General features: G+C 36.5%; 2 protein-coding genes across 2 annotated transcripts; both read left to right on the top strand.

Moving 5' to 3' along the window:
• The first annotated feature begins 4,264 nt into the window (after positions 1 to 4,264).
• On the top strand, positions 4,265 to 5,315 carry LOC149768181 (uncharacterized). The gene has a single exon (XM_089928665.1). The coding sequence runs from the start codon at positions 4,542 to 4,544 to the stop codon at positions 5,088 to 5,090; it is 549 nt and encodes a 182-aa protein (XP_089784791.1). The 5' UTR covers positions 4,265 to 4,541; the 3' UTR covers positions 5,091 to 5,315.
• An 8,679-nt stretch (positions 5,316 to 13,994) lies between these two features.
• Positions 13,995 to 20,279, top strand: LOC103722220 (uncharacterized). The gene is made up of 7 exons (XM_008812695.6): positions 13,995 to 14,548; positions 14,645 to 15,202; positions 16,241 to 16,596; positions 18,770 to 18,981; positions 19,354 to 19,610; positions 19,696 to 19,874; positions 19,979 to 20,279. The coding sequence occupies exons 1-7, from the start codon at positions 14,347 to 14,349 to the stop codon at positions 20,060 to 20,062; spliced, it is 1,848 nt and encodes a 615-aa protein (XP_008810917.4). The 5' UTR covers positions 13,995 to 14,346; the 3' UTR covers positions 20,063 to 20,279.
• Positions 20,280 to 21,506: the final 1,227 nt, after the last annotated feature.

The raw sequence follows: 21,506 nt of genomic DNA, 5'->3' as shown, positions 1-21,506 counted from the left end.
TTGGTACATGTCACGAACCCGTTTTGTACATTTTTTGGGCCCCAAAATATTTTGTCTTTTTTTTTTTACTTAAACAGATGATTTATACAATTTTAGTATTAAAAAATTTAAAAAAGTACTTAAAATATAGCATATTTCAAAGCACACTAGGCAGCAGCTTACTATCCGAAAGCCATCCAATCTCGTTAGCCTCTCTATAGACATGTATAATCTAGAAGACCATCCTACCATAGACCATATATTGGATGTTTCGAATCAAGAAATGGCACTCACTCGCACTGCCAACAGTCAACTGAACTCATTCAATAACTACGGTCGAAGCTCCCTCAAGTAATATTGCACCCGCTGAATCCTCCTTTTTATATATATATATATATAGTCTTAGGAGGGACGAAGGAGAGACATTAATAGAAGCATGACTCAAAGGTAACCAAAGTTGATTATCAAAAATAGAAAAAAAGTAAACTAAAACGGTCTCACTGGATATGGCACGGTGGATTTTGAGGAAAAAAAAGAGTAATGTTTTAACTTTTTTTTGTCCCAAATCTAATCATCAGAGAAACGGTAGTCTAAATAAATTTGCATTAAATATTTGAAGTATTGAAAACCCAATAAATATATATTAGATATATTAAATTTATGTATCGCCTCTCCGGTACGTAAATTTCGAGACAAAATCATCTAAAACCTGTAAGTATACATCATTCTACAATATATATATATATATATATATATATATATATATATATATATATATATATATATATATGTATTTTTGTTTAAATATCAATGACTAAATAATTTCTTTACATAAAATTTATGAGAAAATATTTTCAAATTTAAACTTAATGAGACTTATAATTTTAAAATCTAAAACTATCTCACCACCAAATACTTGCTCCGATGGCATCGCTTTTTGTCATTTTGGACAAAGGGATGATTTTGATTACCCTCCAGAGATGGGGATAGGTTAAGGTAGAAGATAGCCATTAGCTCCTTCTAATCTCAAAATAAATAAATAAATAATCTAAAACTTACTTTCTCTTATATCAAAAAAGAAAAAAAAAATTAAAACTCTCTCTTTCCAATACTCTCTTGCATTGTGGACCAGTAGATTGTGTAAATCAAATTATGTTCGAAACAATCATATTATCTATATTTATATTAAAATCCAGAGCCTACCATCCTCCAAATCCTATTGTCCAAAATCCCCCCCTCTGTCGCTTGCTCCAGGTACTCGTCTTCCAGAATCAAGAAGAAAGTTGAGGTTGATTATGACCAAAAGGCAGCCTTTTCCTGTAATCCAAAATCTGAATCCAATCTTTCTAAAATATTGTCAGAATCATTTAACAATTTCCACCACTTTCTTTCTAGCGAATCCATATTAAAATCCTTGAGATCCTAAACACTCAAACCATCATAAACCCCAGATTTGCAAACATCTTGTTAAGATAGAAGCCTCCACACAAAATATTTGATCCTTTCCAAAATAGAGACCTCTAGCTAGTTCTTTCATCTTTTTAGCTGCAGACTTTTTTATCCAATTTTCTCAACCAAGGGCAACCAATTTGAACTTTTGTGTCCATTCAGCCTAAGAGGCAAATGCAATCCCAGATGCTTAATAGAAAAGCTCAACACCTTAAGGTTGAAATACAAAAAAAAAGGAAAACATTAAAAAAAAGAAGACTAGACAGAACCTAGCACAGATTCCCATCACATCCACAATATGCCATATCAGATTTTGAATAGTTTATTTTCAATCCAAAAATCAGCTTACGCAAACATAAGATACACTTGAGATTGCACAGATTCAATCTTGGCATCCATAAAAACGATAGGACCATCAATATGATGAAGTGAGCTCAGAATTGATTGAAGAAGCTAGGTTGGTAAAAGTCTCCTGCTACGGATAGAAGAGTTCTTGGTTTAATCCTACTCACTCTGATATTTGGACAGGCTTCTATTTGACTTAATTCTCTTTCATAGATTTCTTTGTATTTCTTTGATATTATATTTTGATTTTTGTTTTTCGATGATGTTTAGATATATATTATTTAATTATTTTTATATTGCTTTATTAGTTGCCATCAGAAAATATATTGCTTTATTAGTTAACTTGCTCATGTCATAGATTCATCGAGATCATTATACCTACGTGGATTGAATCGTTATGAGGGATTGTAATTTAGACACATTTCGTCAACCTAACCCACAAAAATCCTATTTTAAGTAGGTTTGAGTTTGACATAAATAGACCTCGTCAATAAACAGATCAATACACCTATATCTATTTATTAAACAAGTCGTGTTCATGTTTAGACCTTTAATATGTTTATTCTATTTTGACTTGTTTAGTAATTAGGTAGATTCACGACCTGATATGTTTAACCTATTTAAAACCCACTTAATATGTTTCTGCCTGTATGATCTGTTTAGACAATTTAAATCTATTTAATCCTTTAGAAATTCGATTAATTTGTTTAACTTAATTTGACCCATTTAGCCAACTAGTTATGCTGGTTGGATGGATTACCTTTTTAATAAACAAGTTGAATTTGGATTTGAATTTTTAACCTATTTAATAAATAGGTAGGATTGATAAACTTTTGACCCACCCAACCCACATCCGACCTAACCCATGTCTAACCCGGCCCACCTAGATTGACACTCCAAGTTTCTGAGTCGACAAAAATTTCTTCCATCTTTTGATGTCCTGAATATCTAATAAAAAAAGCTTTAAATTTGGATTATATTCAATATTATCTTTTCTATTTTTTGTTTTGTATATTTTGCCAACAAACGTTAGCTCAATTTGATGGATGGCACCTCTCTCGTGAATGGTAGGGGTGATAATGGAGGCCGGTAATCCCCAACCTGATGAGAACCAACCCGAGACATAGGTTCTGGTTATCAAAACTAAACTCAATAAGCTATCACTTGGGTCTAGGTTTCAACATTAGACTTGAAGTCATACTTGGTTGGATTTAGATTTAAGTAAATCTATACCCAGGACATCGAAATCAAAAATTATTAGATATACATACAAACATTCACATAAATATTTAAATATGCACTTATGCACATGTTTCTACTTTCTATGTGTAGGTATCAATTTTTTTTTCTTTTATTCATAAAAGAAATAAGATCAAATAGAGAGTGGCCAAATTCTAACCAACCTTGTTCACCAAATACTTGTTATGATTTGATATTTATATCAAGCTCAACTATTTCAGGATCTTTTCATGCTTCGTGTTTTTGATCGCATGGATGCTAAAATAATAAAGGTAATAATTGAATAATATACTATTAGTATTTAACAAAAGTTTTAGATAAATAATTTGTTAAATATCTGATGTCTATGTTTCGATGGCAGATGGAATTTTAATTAGGTTTGGATTTAGATTTGGATCTAACAAAAAGATTTTGGGTTCTCATGTTGACATTATGCTCCATGGAGCACTCTTGGTTTCGTTACATTCCTGACCCAAATTGGGTCCACCTAACTTAATTCACAATACAATAACCCATGCATATTAAAATCAAACTGCCAAACCTATTGGACATTTGGACCCACTTGGATCAACACATCAAAGCTAACCTGACTAATCTTTTAGGGGCCCAATATGATTTAAACGCAACACCTCCTCTATCAAAGTGCCACCTTGGGTCTATTACTGAAGAAAACACTACATTTGTGAACAGATATCCTTTCTTTCTTCCTTTTGTGTTTAAGTACATCTAATGTCAAAACTGGCCAATCTTTTTAGAATTTTTTTACATAAATACCTTCTTAAATATCAAAATTTACATGAATACTTTCTCAATATTGATATTTGTATGTATATCATCGTAAAATACTTGTTTTGCTATTCTACCCTTTTTTTCTTATTTTTGCATATATACCCACGCTATCTAACGCTGTTAAAAAATTAACGATTTCAAATTAAAATAACTTAAATAATTTTAATGAATAGATGTGCAAAAAAAAATATTTATAAGGAGATCGTGATGGAGAACAAAAAAAATGTAATTTTAAAATTTTATTTTAGTTAAAATAAATATGGTTTTTATTAATGGTGTTTGAAAAACGGTTAAATTAAGGATATTTGTGCAAAAACAGAAAGTACAGAAATAAATATAAATTTGAAGAGAATATTCATGTAAATTTAAATTTTTAGAAGAATATTCATGCTAAAAAAAATATTTTTTTTATTTTTTTTGCCTTTGTTTAGATGGACTCATGAGTCATGACCACCTGAACGCCCTTTTAACCAAATGCACAAACAAACCAGAAAAACTCTCCTCTTTTCCCTACCGCTCAATCCGGAGGTGATGGATGAGGTGGCCAACCACCCTGAAAGAATCTCTTGACACCAAGAACCAACGGAGCCCGCTTCTCACCATCACTTTTTTTTTTTCAGAAGCTTCAGAACTCCAAAAGTCAAGAACCCAACACCTCATTGCATCCTATAATAAGAGACCAAAAGAGAGAGGGAGAGAGAGAGAGAGAGAGAAGAAGAAGAAGAAGAAGAGAACTAAGGATGGATGATTTCAGCTTCCCCACCATTGCCACAGACCAAGATTCCTTCTGCCAGCTCCCCTTCCCCTCCATCACCACCTCCTCCTTATGGTTCCTCTCCCCCGACACAAAGACCACCAATCTCCGAAGAAGCTTCTCCATGGCAGAAGGAGCTGCTTCCAATATCACCAACACATTTAAAAGGAATCACAGGCCAAATTCTCCATCATTCAGCGACTGCGGCGACACTTCTATCGACTACCAGGAGAGGATGGACATGCTATGGGAGGGCTTTAATGATGAGCTCTATCAGGCCTCGCATAATCGAAAAGAAGGCATTGTGGAGAAGAATTTGAAAGGATCAGCGGCTGCTGCAAAAGGTTTGTTAACTGAAAAGGAGCAGCATGGAGCAGTCGAGCTGTGCTGGCTACCGGCATTAGGTGTGTCGAAGAGCAGACGTGTGCTTCACCACAAAAAGCTTAGCTTGGGGGAGATGCTGAGGGTGTTGAAGAAGCTATTTGTGGTTCAGAAAACTCATTCTTCCAAGAGAAAGTCACAACAAAAAAGTTAGAAGAGTAAGTTGACGGTTACTGAGTCCATGTATGAGATCTTGAAGAGTGCCATGGTAGCTAAAAGGAAGTTAAATCACAGCACCAAATTGTGTTGCAACTGTTCTGAAATAAGCAGTAAAGGTTTTATTGCTGTCTGTACAGCTTTAATTTGCATCAGTAATCAACTTGGAAAGAATATAAATCGGAATTAGTGTTTCAATAAAATCGTCATAGGTTTTAATCAAGTGCAAGTGCCAACTCAACTCTTCTATGGCTTCAGATTTTTTTTCGACAATTAATAGCTTGAGCTTCAGGGAAAAAAAAACCTTAAATGTATCTCAACAGTATAGGTTCTTGTGTTTTCTCACTGCTGCTTTGCTCCACATTAGTTAAACAATAACTACGATTAGAAAACTTCTGAAATGAATTTAACAGAAGGACCATATACATGATTATGTTGTCTATTATACTTTGGTTCACTATACCCACCAATGCGATTTAATAACAAAAGAGCTATCTTTTATTCAACATCTGATGTCTGCCTAATTGCGGCGGCCCAATGTTCGCAAGAGGATTACTGATGACTTTGTCGGTCATGAGATGTGTTGTATCCCAAAAAGAAATTAATTAAGGCAAAATTATTTAGCCTAGGTCCATGACTGATGAGGTTTAGGACAAGGAACTACGATATTTCTCGAATGAGGAAGAAAAAATGTGTCCTTCTGAGTGGCACTTGTCAAACTTGAACACAAAATACAAAGATCAGCCATGTGAAGAACCCCCAACAATCATAGGAATGTTCATAGCAGAACTTTGTTTAATGAGCCATTTTTAAATGCCAGGCTGGTCTTCCTCTGTAATTGTATTGTTATTGTTCAGCAGATGAGACTGAACCATGATAAAATATATAGGGAATTGAGATTCCCACACTGATTTGTTTATATCTGACTTAAATAGGTCTGGTTGGTAGATGATGACAAAGGTTCATTCTCATCTGACAGTCAAAAGTACAGAAAACAGAGAATGATATCAATAAAAAATTTCTTTAAAGATAATAATAATGGGTCTATCATTGAGAGAAATGAAGAAGATCTGACATTTGTGTTAAAAATAAAAAAAAAATGAACCTCTGCTAGGCTGCAAGAGCAGCATTTTCTAAGAAATCTAAGCGCAATTCCATAAGTTTCAATCTAGTTACTGCACCTTAAATATTTTGGATGATATAAACAAACTAAATTAATTAAAAGTATATGTTCCCTTTTTTTTTTTTAATAAAGATCATGGAAGGAGAAGATTGCCTTGATGCAAAAAACTACTTTTCAGAAAATGAACACTATGATAAATGTTTTTCCTAAGCAAGAAGCAAAAGAAAACCTACTGATCTTGGAGAGCAGAAGCCTTTGCTCATGTGTGCATGTGGCGAGTGCGCATATGTGTCTGTGTGTGTGTGTGAGAGAGAGAGAGAGAGGAATGTAGTTGACAAAACTTTTTCTCTAACACTAGGTGAAGTGTTTATGTGACACAATAAAACTGAGTGTATGATTGTGAAGAAGGTTAACATTCGACCTAGCAACCTTTTTCGATATAAATTTGAGTATGTATTACAAGATATTGATTAAACAACTATGTAGGAAGACAAAATATTGAATCATTTTACAATGTACTTGATATTGCGGGTTATTTGGTAATAATATCCTTGGGCTAGAGCTAGGTTTATACAAAGCAAACACAACAAGCTATACTTCAGCTACAAAAGCATTTGACAACGAAAAAAAAAAAACTCATCGCCAAATTTGTATTCAAAGCTCCTTCGATAAAAATCTTCGACTACGAAACCAGTAACATGTCATCAAATACTTAGCATTTTGTGATGAAATTGGAATTGTTGCTAATACCTCCATAAATTGCGACAAGATATTTTGTCATCAAAAACGTGAAAAAAAATAGCACATCTACTTTTGTAACAAAGTTATTTTATGCTATAAAAGTGATTTTTGTTTTCATGGCGAAAATACTTTTGTCATTGAATGTTATGGCAACGAAGGTTCTATGGACGACAAGACTGTTCCGTAGTTAAGCTTGTCTTTTTATTTAATTTCAAGTATATCTAAGTCTGACAGTAGATTCTTTGTTGCACAATGTCAATGTTTTCTATTGTTATTGCTAGAGATGCTTAGTTTTGGAAATTAACATGTTTTCCGAAGCTGAAGATATGAGTTTTTAACTAAAAGAATGAATGCACACGGACAAAGGCGGCATCCAAGTAGGCGATGCCGATCTCCAGCGGACCCCCGATCGGAGCCCCCGCGGAGCCGACCAAATCCACCGGGGAAGCAGTGGCGCCGCCGTGTAGAAAGTTGCCCGCGTTCTGTATGAAGATATGACGCAAAGAACGAGGGGGATTATATAGGAAAAGAATGGGAGATGGAGAGGGGAGTTTCCGGGGAAGGAGGCGGCGATGGGGCTTACGATGGAGGGACGGTCACGGAGCAGAGGAGTCGGCCGGGATCGACGAGGTCCACGCGGAGGCCATGGAGGACGAAAGAGTCGTAGAATTTTGAGGGGAGAGCGTCGAGGACAAGGCCGGGAGGGTCTCCTCCAGCGCTGCCCCCAGCGACCGCTTCGCCGCTTCCAAGTCCATGGGAGTTTTGAAACAGGGGAGATAGATTTGGGGCTTGGTGGCAAGGCAAACTATTGTAAAGAATTATAAAATAAAAATAAAATATTCATTTATTTGTTTGCTTGTTTAGATCTTCATTTAAAATTTGGTATCATGCAGATGCTTGAGGATTAGTTTGACAGATTATTTAAAACAGATTTTTGTTTAAAAAATTAAATATCATATATGCTTCGGTTGTTTTGTAAATAAGGTGGTTGAAAAAAGAAGTTTAGAGAAAAAATAAAATTGTTTTTCTACTCTTTTACCCTCTACAAAATATCATCCTTAAGTAAATTTTATTAACTAAATTTAATAGTATCTTGATGAATAACTATGACGGATATAATATTTACAACATATTCCCAACTTCAATTGATAATATAATATAAAAATTACGATCAATATTTTAGAAAATCTCATAGTTTAACAAAAATTCAAAAGTTTAGTGGCGAAGAACACTTCAAACTCTAAAATTTAGGCACTATGCACTATTTTTAATACACACTCCGCCTATTTTTGGAATTATTTGCTATAAAGTTTAAATTTGGGACCTTTTCTATAGAGATAAGTGCTATCGTGTGCAAACTTGGGTTGAGTTTAACATGTAATCACCAGTAAACCCATTTAAATTGGGTTGAGCTAGGGTAATCTCAGCCCAGCTTCAAGTAATCTTGGTTAGGGTTGACCTTTAACTCAACCCTAATCCAACCCGACTTAACTCGATACATAATGGATATATGGATAAATAAATAATTCAGTACTTAACTGAGTTTGCATTCTTTGAGCTCAACTATCCCAATTGGGTCCCTTGGGTTCAACTCCCAATTGGGTCCCTTGGGTTCAACTCTATGTTCAGCCCTTAGCTACAAGGGAAAAGAAGAAAGCCATCGAGTTCGTCATGGGCCTCACATTTTGTGAGGAGTGACAAATGTCCCTTGGCCATCCAATATCAAGTTCACATCTGGTCTGAAACTTATCTATTTATATTTCTACTATTATAATAAAAACTCTTGCAACCAAGTTATACCTTCTTTCTCTACAGTAATTATCAAACAGTCGTTGTACCCTCCACACCCAATTTTAGCCCTTGATATCTCTCTCTCTCTAAATTAATAACCTTTTATGGTGAGATGTCTTGTCCACTGCTCACATCACAAAGCATTATAATACCATCATGATGAGAACTCCGGAAGTGTGACTCCATCCAAGATATTTGACTTCAGTTTTCTTCTTTAATTGATATAAAAATGACCCTTCTGTTTAATTTGTTGACATGAGCTTTCTCTTTTTTCTTTTTTTTTTCCCTTGCTGAGTGACACATTGGCGAGTTGGACTTGAACTCAACTACGGACTCCACTATTTATTTTTGTTATGCTCGTTACAAACGAGAAATCTAATAATTCACTGTTTGAAAACTTAATAACCCACCAAAATTTTAATTTTTTTCAAAAAATAAACATTTTGATTCTTAATCTTAACATCCCATGGATCTTGCTTCTTCCATTGGTCCAAGGATTAGTTTCAAGGAGCTCCATCTGCTACCTACCAGCTTTTATCCATCCTCTCAACCATTACTTGACACTCCATCCATAATTGCATTGGCAAATCCACATGCTGGACGCTAGTTCTCTCTTAAAATAAGAAAAAAAAAATCTAACTCACAATTTTATATTTTTGAAAATTATTATAAGAAAATCAGAAACACACACGAGCAGCTACCAACCGAATTTTTTTGAGATCCACCATATGCTTCCAAGAATAAAATTTATTTCTTCGAAAGAGATTCAACCATGGTGATCAGGTGGATATGGAACGAGGATCGGCAGAGGGATGGACACCTCGCTATTCAGTGATATTCACAGGCATGTAAGAAATTACGGTATCTTTCAGACCGTTTATGTATACCTGCTCAATACTTAAAAAAGGTCCTTTAGACATGTCACTTAGCTACCCCTCCACATCTACAGTACGGTATCTCTTTCTTCTTAACTCTGTTGGCTGCGCTAAAGCTATGTGAGCGGCGTTGTAGTTTGTACCAAAAAAATAATAAAATAAAATTTATATAAAAACAATTTTTTTATATATTAATATAATATTAAAAAAATAAAGCTTTTGAAACCACCAAAAAGGTAGAAAGGGATAAAGCTCCGTTTTAAAATTTAATTTTTTCGAAATTGAAATTTCCATCGCCCCAAGGTAGAAGCACGCCGGATTGCGCATAAAGAACCCCGGCCCACGGCCGCGGCACATGCGGACGGTTGCCGCCGCATTGAGCCCACGTGGCAGCAAGAAGGCATTCTCTATTATGGAAGGCAGCATGCGGGATTATAATTACTCAACGCCACGCGACACGCTTTTAAAAAAAGTTTGGACCACCGCTTACCAATTAGCTCACACAATGATGCCTCCTTGACTTATATCAGAGCACCGACCATCCAAGCTAGATTTTTTTTTTTTTTTCTAAAGCGACTTGTGAAACAACCCATGGTCTATGGATACTAAGATCCCGTTTGGGCTAGCTTTTAGATGGCCAAAATATACCTTCTGATCTTTCAAAAATACTTTTAGATAAAAAATGGTATTCGTTAAAAATTTTGAAAAACTGTTTCAGTTTTTTTTAAAAAACTGAAAATAGCTTTTGGAAAGAAGCTTCAATTTGAAAATTATGCAAACCACACTTTCAAAAACATTAAAAAAATACTTAGACAATGAAAAGAATAAATAGACATGTCAAAACTTCATTACTATTGGTCTATGCCATTTCTTAAAATATAATCATGTTTCTTAAAAGTGTATTGATGATATATTTTTGGAATCAGAAGCATGCACATGATATATAGCAGCTTGTGTCGGAGATCAATTCAATGAAGTTTTTTTTTTGGTGGAAAATTCAATGAAGCTTTTGTTGAAGGTTCTTTAACACATCCACCTACTTCGTTTTAGGCCTCTGTATCGATTTATAATTTATTCAATTTAATTATTATTTACTAAATTAAAAAGAAGAGATAAAATAAGATTCAATCAAGTGAATCTTTACTCTCCGAACAAATATAAATGGCATGATTGAGATCTTACATTGATGATTCGAGTAATTATTAGATATAATCTACTACTTTTAAAATACTTATATACCAAAAATTATGTAATTTGGAGGCTTCCTAATATATGCATCAAGTGATTTTCATTTTTTTTTTTTTTCTGTGTAAGCTATTTAAATATAGGAGATCATATCCAACAACCCAAATTATTGATACAAAATATCTATCATCTAATCTAAATTTGACCGAGTCTTATTGAAGATCCACTTGACCAGATCGAGTCTATCTCAAATATCTAGACATTTTATATGCAACTATTATAGAAACTCTTAAGGGGGCGTTTGGTATGGGGTGATCGTCCCAGGATCAAGGGTGATGTGGATGGAGGTGATGAGATCACCGCGTTTGGTTGCACCACGGTGATCTTAAATCACCTCCACTCCTCAAATCATCCCCCAACTTGGTGATGGGATACCCGTCCTTGAAGTCAGGAATCCAAGATCACCCCAGGGCAGTGATCTTGGGTTGAAAATTAAAAACAAAAATATTCTTCAAGTTAGCAGCAAAATTGATATATCAGTATACCATCAATATATTATGTCAATTATATATATATATAATATTATGTTGATATTATATATTATATTAATGATATAAATTATATTATAATATATTACTAATCATATTATTATGCTATTATTATTGAAGAAAAAATTATAGTAGAAATATATTATTATATTTTATATTTATATAATAAAAATATTTAATATATTACTATATTACTCCTATTTACCTAGTTTTTCTAATCAAAATAATTATTAGTATTAAGAAAATCTATTATAAGTATAAATAAAATATTAATTCTATAATGAAAAATAACATATTTCTATAAGATTAATAATTTATAGGAGTAATAAGTATATTTTTATAGAATATATTAATAATTAATATATTGATAAATATATTAATATTTTATTATAACATATTTTATATGATTAATAAATATATGATAAGAGCTACTAAAAGTAGAATATATGACAAAATTATGAAGCTATTATAGAAATTAGCATATTGCCTTACATTTTTAATTCATGAGAATTAAAAACACATAAAAAATCCATCTAAGATATATCAGGGATATTTGCGGTATTATATTGTCAGTGATTTTGGATCCTCGTACCATACCAAACAAGTTACTTATGGATATCCAGAAATTTTTAATCACCGGACCATGGCCTACCAAACTTATTGATCTTACATTATTAGAGATCAAATCATCCCAGCATTCAGATTACCGGAGATATTAGATCACCGTGGTGATCCTGCTGGGGTTACCAAACGCCCCCAAAAGGTTAGATCTATGATTCTTGACCTCAATGAATTTGATGTCAAAAAAAAAAACACTTATGCAGACTCTTTAAATATCTCTCTTTCTTTTCTTTATGTGTATCCATTTTTTTGATATTTATTTTCTCCCCCCATGTCCCTGGAAAATAATTTTAAAAAAAGATAAAAAAATAAATAAGCTTTAAAAATATAAGTTTTTTTAAAGTTCACTCATTGCTCCGAACAATTTTCTTCGGCGGGATCACAACCATCCATCAAACCTACTTTCAACATGACCTCAACTCCCCAGTGCTAGTTATTAAATTCTAAATATTTTTCATTGAGAACTTGACTACCTTCTTGCCATCACTAATTCAACAAACTTCTTAGTTTCTTCTTTCTTCTCCGTCCTTCCCCTCTGCTTTATACTCTCTCCTCCATCCTCCCATCCCTCAGGCACGTGGCATCAACCTTCGTGTCTATAGTGCCACATCATCCATCACTGCCCCATCATTTATTTTCTAAATTTTATTTTTTTAAAAAAATACAATAAGGCTTCGTTTTTCTTTTTTCTTTTTTTCTTTTTTTGCTTCGAAGGACTTATCATACAATACGTATACAAATACACCCAATAAAATCAGAAGGCAAAAGATCATTAAATGCTCAAGGCAACTACCTCTCATTGGCCCACAAGGTGCTCCCAAAATAACTAGCTACATAAGCAGCTACTCAATTCGCAGCACCGTTAGTCTCTCTAAAAATATACTTGGCCTGTAGGACCTCACCATTCCTCGCCATCATCTAAATGTTTGGAAGCAAAGGGTGGTCCAAGCCCACCCCCCTAAGACCCTCTGGATCCAACTGATCACCATGACCGAGTCACCCTCCAGGATAACCGAGCTGACTTGTAGTACTCGCCCCGCATGTCAAAAACCCACACAGCCAGTCCTCAACTCTGCTTTGGAAACCGAATTGTCGAATAATTGGCAGCCGCCTACTACCACAACTCTAGAGTTCGGGTCTCGGATGATAAAATTTGCACTTTCCCTTGTGCCTCCGTCCAAAATTGACCTTGAGTAAGCTCGAGGGTGGGAAATCCTAGGTGAAGAACACTAAATGAGAGGCTGTTTGAGTAAAGTAGAAACTCCAAATATTTTGAACAGTCAAAAGTCCATAAAAAAAGATAGGATGACTGATTTTATCTGCGCTTGAGCATACTTCGTCACAAATCTCAGTAACATTCTGTACTAATAAAAATACGAGTAATTTTTGCTCGCCAAATGGAGTAGAACTACGCCGTTGAGGTGGTAGCTCAGTGGAACTGGGCCTTACTTCTAACCAAATAGTTCCAAGTTCGAAACGCACGAGCATCGATTAAATTGTGGAGACCGGATGCTCTCTGCTTGGATACGGAGTCTGGAAGAGCTTATTGATCCCCTGGTAGCCTCGGTGGTGTACTTACACGGAGGGTTCGTGTTGGAACACTTAGGGGTAATCGAGTCGAGCCCACGGATGGGAAGGGTATGAGTAAAACCAGCCGGGGTGCCCAACATACAGTTATTTCTGCTCGTGAAGGTTGCTACATGGGAGCGGGCTTGTCCGTTCATCTTTCTTTTTTTTTTTTTTTTTTCCTTAATCAAAAAAAGAAAAAGAGAAAGAGAAAAAAAAGAAGAAGAACGCAGCGTCTCCAAGAAGATAATATACCGTGCCGTGCGGTGGAGAGGATCACATTTCCACGTAAAACTCCCACCCACCCTTGCCACTCGGACGGGTTGGTATCTCTCGTTCGCATTAATCCACCGTTGGATCACCCCACCAGTCGCTTTGAGAACTGTGCAGGCGAAAATGACGGCATTCTGCGTCCTTTGCGAGCTGTGCGGTGGGCGACGATCCAACGGCGGGATTCGCGCCAGGGAAGTCCCTCCCTCGTCCCTTCCCACAATCCCACTTCCCTCCCTCGTCCCCGCGGCGTCCTCTGCGCTCCGCTCCATTAAATATCAGCCACATCGCCCACCATAAAAAAAATATCAACAAAATCTATCTTAAGAGCACAAACTATTAAAAAAAAAAAATCGTACAAAACCCTGACCGCCATAAGGCTCTCTTCCTCCCTCCCGACGTCCCTTGCTCCGGTAGGAGCCGTACCAAACCCTATCCGAAACCACCAGAGTCTGGAGAAGACGGAGAGAGCGAAAAGAAGACAAGAATAAGGCCTCTTCTTCTTCTTCCGTTCTTTAAGAAAAGGATGGTCGAATGGCCCAATTCCGGCTACCGGGCGCCGACCGAACCTACCCCGACCCCCACGGCGGCGGCGGCGGCGCCGCCGGTCGCTCCCGCCGCATCCGCCGCTCCGGCAAGGCACCCCTTCGCGTAATGGCCGGCGCCATCGCCGTGATCCTCGCCCTTGTCCTCCTCGTCGCCTTCTCCAGCCACCTCCTCCTCTCCCGCCACGGAGGTCTGCTTCTCCTCTCCCTTATTGAATCCGGTCTCGTTTTCTAGGGTTGGTCTTGGTTTGGATCTGATCTTGTGACAGTTTGGTTACATTGGGCAGAGATTCGAAGCAGATTGCACGATGAGAACGTCGGGAGGAAGCAGGGGTCGAGTGTCGGACTCAAGGGAGCGATTCCTAGGGTTCTGAGATTCGGCAAGGGTTCCGGCAAGGTTGGCTGGGATTCGAGGCAGTGGGACAAGGATGACAGGAGGCGGGACCGCGATTACGCCGAGGAGGACCAGAAGTTTCCCGGCGATGGTGGCCGGAAATCGGAGAATGAGACGGTCGGGAGCCGGCCGAGCCATTCGGCGGATCATGGATTGTACAATGAGGGCGGGCGGGCCGAGCTGGATTCTTACCGGGACGAATATGAGGTCTCTTTGAAGAAAGGAGGGAAACTTTGGGAGGATGATGTAGTTGGGAAGGGTAATGCGCATGATGATTATGGCTATGGCTATGGTTTTGGTGGTGAGGGTAAGAGTGGTGGAGATGCAGTAACTGATGAATTGAAGAAGGATTCTTCTGTGATTTCTGGAAAAGGTGGTGGTGGTGGTGGAGATAGCAAGACGGAGAAGAAGCTGGCATCGAGAAGAAAACCAAGGCATCACAAGTTTTCAGGTGAGTTTGCAATCTCTTTATTTGTATTGGGTGTATGATATTCATCATTCTGTAACTTTGATTTATGCCAATTTGATTACACTGTAATCTTATCTATGCGAAAAAGAATTGCAGTCATGATGTTAGCATAATGACCATCAATAATGACGAGGATACATTTATAAAATAATATCCAGAATATTTCTTATCAGATAAAATGGAAGTTTCATGATGCGTGTTACATAAACTTAGGAGGACTATATATTTATAGCTTTTGTAAATGCTTCTAATTAGACACCTGAATTACCAACTATAGAGGCCTCTGTAACAAATTGTTGTAGACTTCTCTGGCACTTGCTCGTGCTTATCAGGTGACTGATGCTGGTTATGTTGTTGCCCCTGCACCAGACAACAAATTGAAGTGATACAATCTGGAACAATTACAATTAGAGAGCTCGTAGTCGTTAAATTTAACTCCAGTGAAATTAAATTTAAATTCTAATTGGGAAACCATGTTGAATAGACAGTTGGAGGTGCTAGTTCTGCGGATGGCGGATATCTGCCACAGATGAGTGATTGCGACAGTACATAGTAGCTTAGAGAATGGTAATATATTTAATATGAGAGCGTAAGAGTGTGTGCACACGTATGTGTGGGTGGGTGAGAGAGAGGGTGCATGGTAGCTTGGAATATATTTAATTAATATTTTTAAGATTAAGTTTAAGTCCTCTACAAATAGAGTAAAATCTCTTATTATGAAGAAGGATCAGCTAATATACTGATCTTTTAATCTTTCTTTATGTTGCTGAAGAATCCTTTTGGTTATATATTTACCTATTTATGCAATTTTGTCTGTCTGTGCCTAGAAAGCCACAACATTATTCATAAACACATTTGCATGGCGGAATTGCTAATCATATTCATGGTTTGCATCATATGGTCATGTATTTTGTGTTCGATATGCTGATGAGACTCCTCCTTTATGTATAATTTGAGAAATATTTTGTTTCACTCTTTCTCTGGTGTTGCTTGCTTCAATTATATTCAAACTTTTGTCAGGTTCATCTTGCAAGATAAAATTCTTCAACTCTACAGCTCAACTTGTAGAACCTTTAGAGAGTAAGAAATTTTCAAGATTTTCCTTGCAGTATAAAGAAGTAGAAGACAGGCCTAATGATTTAGAAAATTGGGAGCTGAGATTTGCGGGGCATCAGAGTCCCCAAGAAAGGGAGGAGTCATATTATGCACGTGACCAAAAAATTAACTGCGGCTTTGTAAGAGGTCCTAAAGGATCACCAAGTACTGGATTTGATATGGCAGAAGATGATGTCAGATACATGAGCAGATGCCACATAGCTGTGTCATCTTGCATCTTTGGAAAGTCAGATAGTTTGAGAACCCCCTATAACAAAGTGGTAAGAGGCTATTTTCTATTGTTTTTGTTTTCTATGAACTAAAAAGATGTCGATGAATCAGTTGTGAATGATATTTACTGAAGTTCTCTCAATATTTTGTCTATTTGAGGTACTTTCTAATTCTATTGCTCTTTCTTTTTTCCCTCCATGTTTATATCTTCATAGACTTTTCTTGCTGAACAGGGAAGTCCGGGAGACTGTTATGATTTTTTCTGGTTTTGAATGCTCAACTGGGGAGTGCTGTTAACAAATTTTTAATTTTGTGGTATAATTTAGTATTTGTTTTGCTGTTTTATCAGTTGTGTGAGCACATTACCTTCACATGTTTGACTATTCATACTTCCATTTTACGTATATTCTGACTAGTTCATTAGTTTTTAGAACAATGACAACATAAAACAAAAATATCCGGGCATGCATTATGATTTTGTAAGAGACACTTGGGCTTCAATTTGCAATTGAGATAGCAGTGATTGTTTTAACAGTTTTATTTAAACATTCTGAATCTCTTCTTTCTCTCTCTCTTTCTCCCCCCTCCCCCTCTGTTCTTATCACACATGAGCTTGCTCACTATTTTTACTGCTTTCCGTCTGGGGACACACAAACAAGCACACAACACACACACACACACAGCAGTTCTTATGCATGAAATGAAATCAACCATGCTGCTTCTGTGACCAGACTATTAGAGTTAAGGCCTCTCAGACCTCGATGCCTTTCAATATGGTGGTATTTCGTTTCCATGAATTGACCCAAATAACTATCTGAATATCAAGTATGTGAATTGTTTTAAGGGGATAACAGTTAAAAATAATCAATAACAATGTCTTGACACACTGTCTGAATAGATTTTCAGGCAGGCAAGAATGTTTTGAATATCTTTAGTGCCATATACAGAATGGAAGAAATTGCCTCCTCAAATTTTGGACAAATGTTTGTTCATGGTATTCTTGTATTATGTATGGGAGTACAGCATACAGCTGATGCAGAAACCCTTGTCTATGTTAGCTTGTTGACAAGTTACAAGGCTTAAGGGTTTAAAGAAAGTATTTTCTTACAACAACACTGAGTTTGAAGTACTAGGAACTCATTTTATATAACCAAGCAGTCATTAAAGATCAAGTAATAACCAACAATTTTCTTATGAAATAAATGACATGCAACATGAGAAACAGATCCTTGTCTTTGTTTTGGTGTGATTTTCGAGGGATAAGATAATTGACATAAGGGTCATAAGTTTATCGGGCAGGCCTTGAGTAACAGAGATGACAGAGGAACTTGATAAGATAAAGTGAGATATGATTTTTAGCAGTCATGGACTTTTGGTAAGGATGATGGACTTTTCAACCACATTAATTTACCGTGGGAAGTAATGGCAATTGTAAAGGCTGTGGACACCTGGTAGTTGAGTTCACAAGCATAATTGGTGTCCAATTCATTGGTGACTGTGAGGTGCCAATGAAGGAAACAATGCCAAAATTAAGGTGGATGTGAAAATGTGGTTGTTGTCAGATGCTTTTTCAGAATTTTGGCAATTTTTGGTGGGTGAATTCAATAGCCTTTCTACATCAAGTCCATGGATTTCGGTGCGAGCTTGATGAAATGTAAATTATAATTGCATGAGAAGCAGCAATGTGGACTCAAAAGTGGGCAGTGCCATTGGCAATACCTTGTGTTAGAAAGGCAAAGGTACATTTGGGGTGAGACTAACAGTTTCTGTACAATCACAACAGCCTTAACGAGTATGGGAAAATGTAAGGCAAAATGCAAGTACAGTAGAGTTATATGAGAGGCTGAATGTCCTTAACACACACAATTTGAAAAATAACCTATGTTTTTCCTCATCACTTTCTTCCATCTACGATATAAATTTTTGATCCTATATTCTGCTACATTGCTTCTTGGAAGTTGTTCTGAAGACAATAGTTATACACACTATGTAAGAAACTTTAAATGTTATTAGATAAGGTGATGATCTATTGTTTCTGTTTCTAATTATAAATACCTGCTATTACTTATTCATGGTTGTTGAAGTAACAATCACTATCTTCTGTTATGGGGCTCCTTATTTCTAGTCTTATGAGCACAAGCATAAATTATGCAGATATAATTTTTGATAATTAAATGCATGGCTTTTCATCATAGAGGAATATGATTACTCTGTATTATGCAGGTTACACGTTTGTCAAGGAAAAATGTCTGCTTTATTATGTTTATGGATGAAATCACATTGCAGACATTACTGTCAGAAGGTCAAAAAATGGACGGTTCGGGGTTTATTGGCTTATGGAAGATTGTAGTGGTTAAAAATCTACCTTCCACTGACATGCGGAGAGTTGGAAAGATACCTAAGTTTTTGACACATCGACTTTTTCCTTCAGCCAGGTAAGAATCAAGATGTTTAGTTGAGCAAATTAAATTTGGTTGTTCTAAATTATTTTCCTGGCTTGGGTATCAATTCCGTTGCTTTTTCTTAAAATTACAAGGTCTGAAACGTCTTCATAACGTGATGAGTTGATTTTACTTGATGAATATGAATGGTGCTTTCCCATGTAAAATGTGTCATATTGTTAGCAGTGAGAAAAACAAAGTTGAAACCCATTCCCCCACCTCCCCGCCCCCCTTCACCCCCTTCTCTCATCCTGCCTCCTTTTCTTCCCGACCCCAGAAGGCAGTTGTACTCAGTTTTATCGTGCATTCTTTGGTCACTTTATTTTGTTGTTAATATTTGCAGTATAATATTTAATTGCTGTTCAGGTACTCAATCTGGCTGGATAGTAAATTGCGACTCCAGAGTGATCCTCTCCTCATTTTAGAATATTTCCTTTGGCGTAAAGGATATGAGTATGCTATTTCTAATCACTATGATCGTCACTGTGTTTGGGAGGAGGTGATGCAAAATAAGAAGCTGAACAAGTTCAACCATACGCTAATCGATCAACAGTTTGAGTTCTACCAGGCTGATGGGTTGAAGAGATTTGATCCCTCGGATCCTAATAAACTACTTCCTAGTTGTATGAAACCTATTAAAATATTGTTCATTTGATATGGCTGTGTGTGGCTTCATTTGATCATCATCTCTGCTGTTATTATGGACAGATGTCCCTGAAGGATCTTTCATTGTGAGAGCGCATACGCCCATGTCAAACCTATTTTCCTGTCTGTGGTTTAACGAGGTCGACCATTTCACTTCTCGAGACCAGCTGAGCTTTGCATACACCTATTTGAAGCTGAGAAGGATGAATCCCACAAAACCTTTTTATCTCAATATGTTCAAGGTGATAGCAAACACCTGCAAACCAGATATACAACTGAAGTTCACCTCCTTTGGCTTTTCGCTTATCACCATCTTCTTTCTTTGCTTTATAAAACCTGTTTTCAGGACTGTGCAAGGCGGTCTGTTGTAAAACTTTTCCGGCACAGAGCAGAAGATAAGGGCAATATTCCAAAACAATTGATGAGATGACATTTTTGAGCCTGTGGGAAGAAAAGATTGAAGGAGTCGCTTGTATGATAGGCTTAGTCACAGTCATTGATGCTGATCAGGTTCCAAAGTCCGTTCCATGCCTAGGGCTGCAAGTTCGAATGGCACCACATTTTTTGTGTCTTACATTGTTTCAATTTTATTTTTTTTGTTCCCACCTCATTGCATGTTATTGGAAAGTTACTTTTCATTCTTTTCAGGGTCTCTCTCTCTCTCTCTCTTTTTCTCTGGTATTTCTTGGGGCACTTTTGAGCTCCTTACTTTTGCTTTCTAAGGTTGTTTTCGGTATCTTGTAGGTCTAGTAACACTAATTTTTTTTTCTTGGTTCCATTCTTTCATATTGCCTTGTCCTTTCTCTCATCATGTGCAAGGGTGGGGGATGGTGTCAGTATCAAAATGAAAGTGCCTGTTATCGGGCTTAAGTTACATCATTTGTATAATATACTTTTTGGAGCCTCATTCACCCTGTTCCTTGGTATAAAGGTCTCTCAGCTACTTTTCTAGGGCTTTACAGAAACAAGATTCCTAGATGTCCTCAGATAACACCGTCAGAAACTGTAAATTTTCGTCGTAGCAGCTATTGTTAGATGTTATATTAAACAGTAATGAACGGTGATGGTACTTTTTTGCTTAGGATTTTAGTTATTTTGCCGACTTTTTGATTAAGGAACGTTTGTTTTATTTTAGATTTTTCAATTATTTTTAAATAGTTCTAATCCAATTGGAAAAGAAAAGAGGGCACATGTGATAAAAGCGTAGAAATATAAAGGAACATATCTAACTTGTTAATCATATTCTTTTCATAAATATTCATGAATACTCTCGTTACAAAAATTGACAGGCAAATTCTAAAAAGAATTATATCTATCTTTAAATAATAGTAGATTGATTGCCAATTCGGATGAGCCAACCTTTTGATCCAAGAGGGCATTTTGGGGTTGGGCCCTTTCCTGGGCTCAGGCTGGGCTGGGCCGGGCTGGGACTGGAATGAAATTTCAGATTTAACCCCGGTCCAAAGCTAGCTCTCTCTCTCTATCTATTGAGGCTGAGATAGGGTCTTGCTGAGAACAGTTTCGATATAGAGAGCGGACAGATACAAAGACGGCCACCCGTTGATACGGGACACCTGTAGCGCATGTATAACAGAAGACGAACAGTGCAACAGACTGGATCATCTCTTATGTTCAGTATTTCAGAAAGGTCATTTGAACAAGCTTAGCTTGCATCCCATGTTTACTGTACTGTTTACTTTCATTTGATCCAGTTACACTCATGTTCGGAGTTATTTGAAATGAAATGTAGTTTGACAAAAAAAAATAAAAAATAATAATAATAATAATTTGTGAGAACAGTGTCCTTGTAATCATGCGCCATGACAAACATCCGACAAGCCACGACCGTGGTAGGTGTGAGGGCATGGTCAAAA

The sequence above is a fragment of the Phoenix dactylifera genome, chromosome 2 (assembly GCF_051530095.1).
Source record: "Phoenix dactylifera cultivar Ajwa chromosome 2, Ajwa_hap1_PhDact_Kaust_v1.1, whole genome shotgun sequence".
Taxonomy (NCBI): domain Eukaryota; kingdom Viridiplantae; phylum Streptophyta; class Magnoliopsida; order Arecales; family Arecaceae; genus Phoenix; species Phoenix dactylifera.
The sequence above is the reverse complement of the archived record's forward strand: the minus strand, read 5'-3'. Positions and strand labels throughout refer to the sequence as shown.

Bases quoted from the DNA above. Each gene is read 5' to 3' on its own strand.
- LOC149768181 (XM_089928665.1), top strand. From the start codon at position 4,542: ATGGATGATTTCAGCTTCCCCACCATTGCCACAGACCAAGATTCCTTC.
- LOC103722220 (XM_008812695.6), top strand. From the start codon at position 14,347: ATGGCCCAATTCCGGCTACCGGGCGCCGACCGAACCTACCCCGACCCC. The intron at 19,611-19,695 runs GTATGAAACCTA...TATTATGGACAG, and splicing joins TAATAAACTACTTCCTAGTT to ATGTCCCTGAAGGATCTTTC. The intron at 19,875-19,978 runs GTGATAGCAAAC...ACCTGTTTTCAG, and splicing joins TTTATCTCAATATGTTCAAG to GACTGTGCAAGGCGGTCTGT.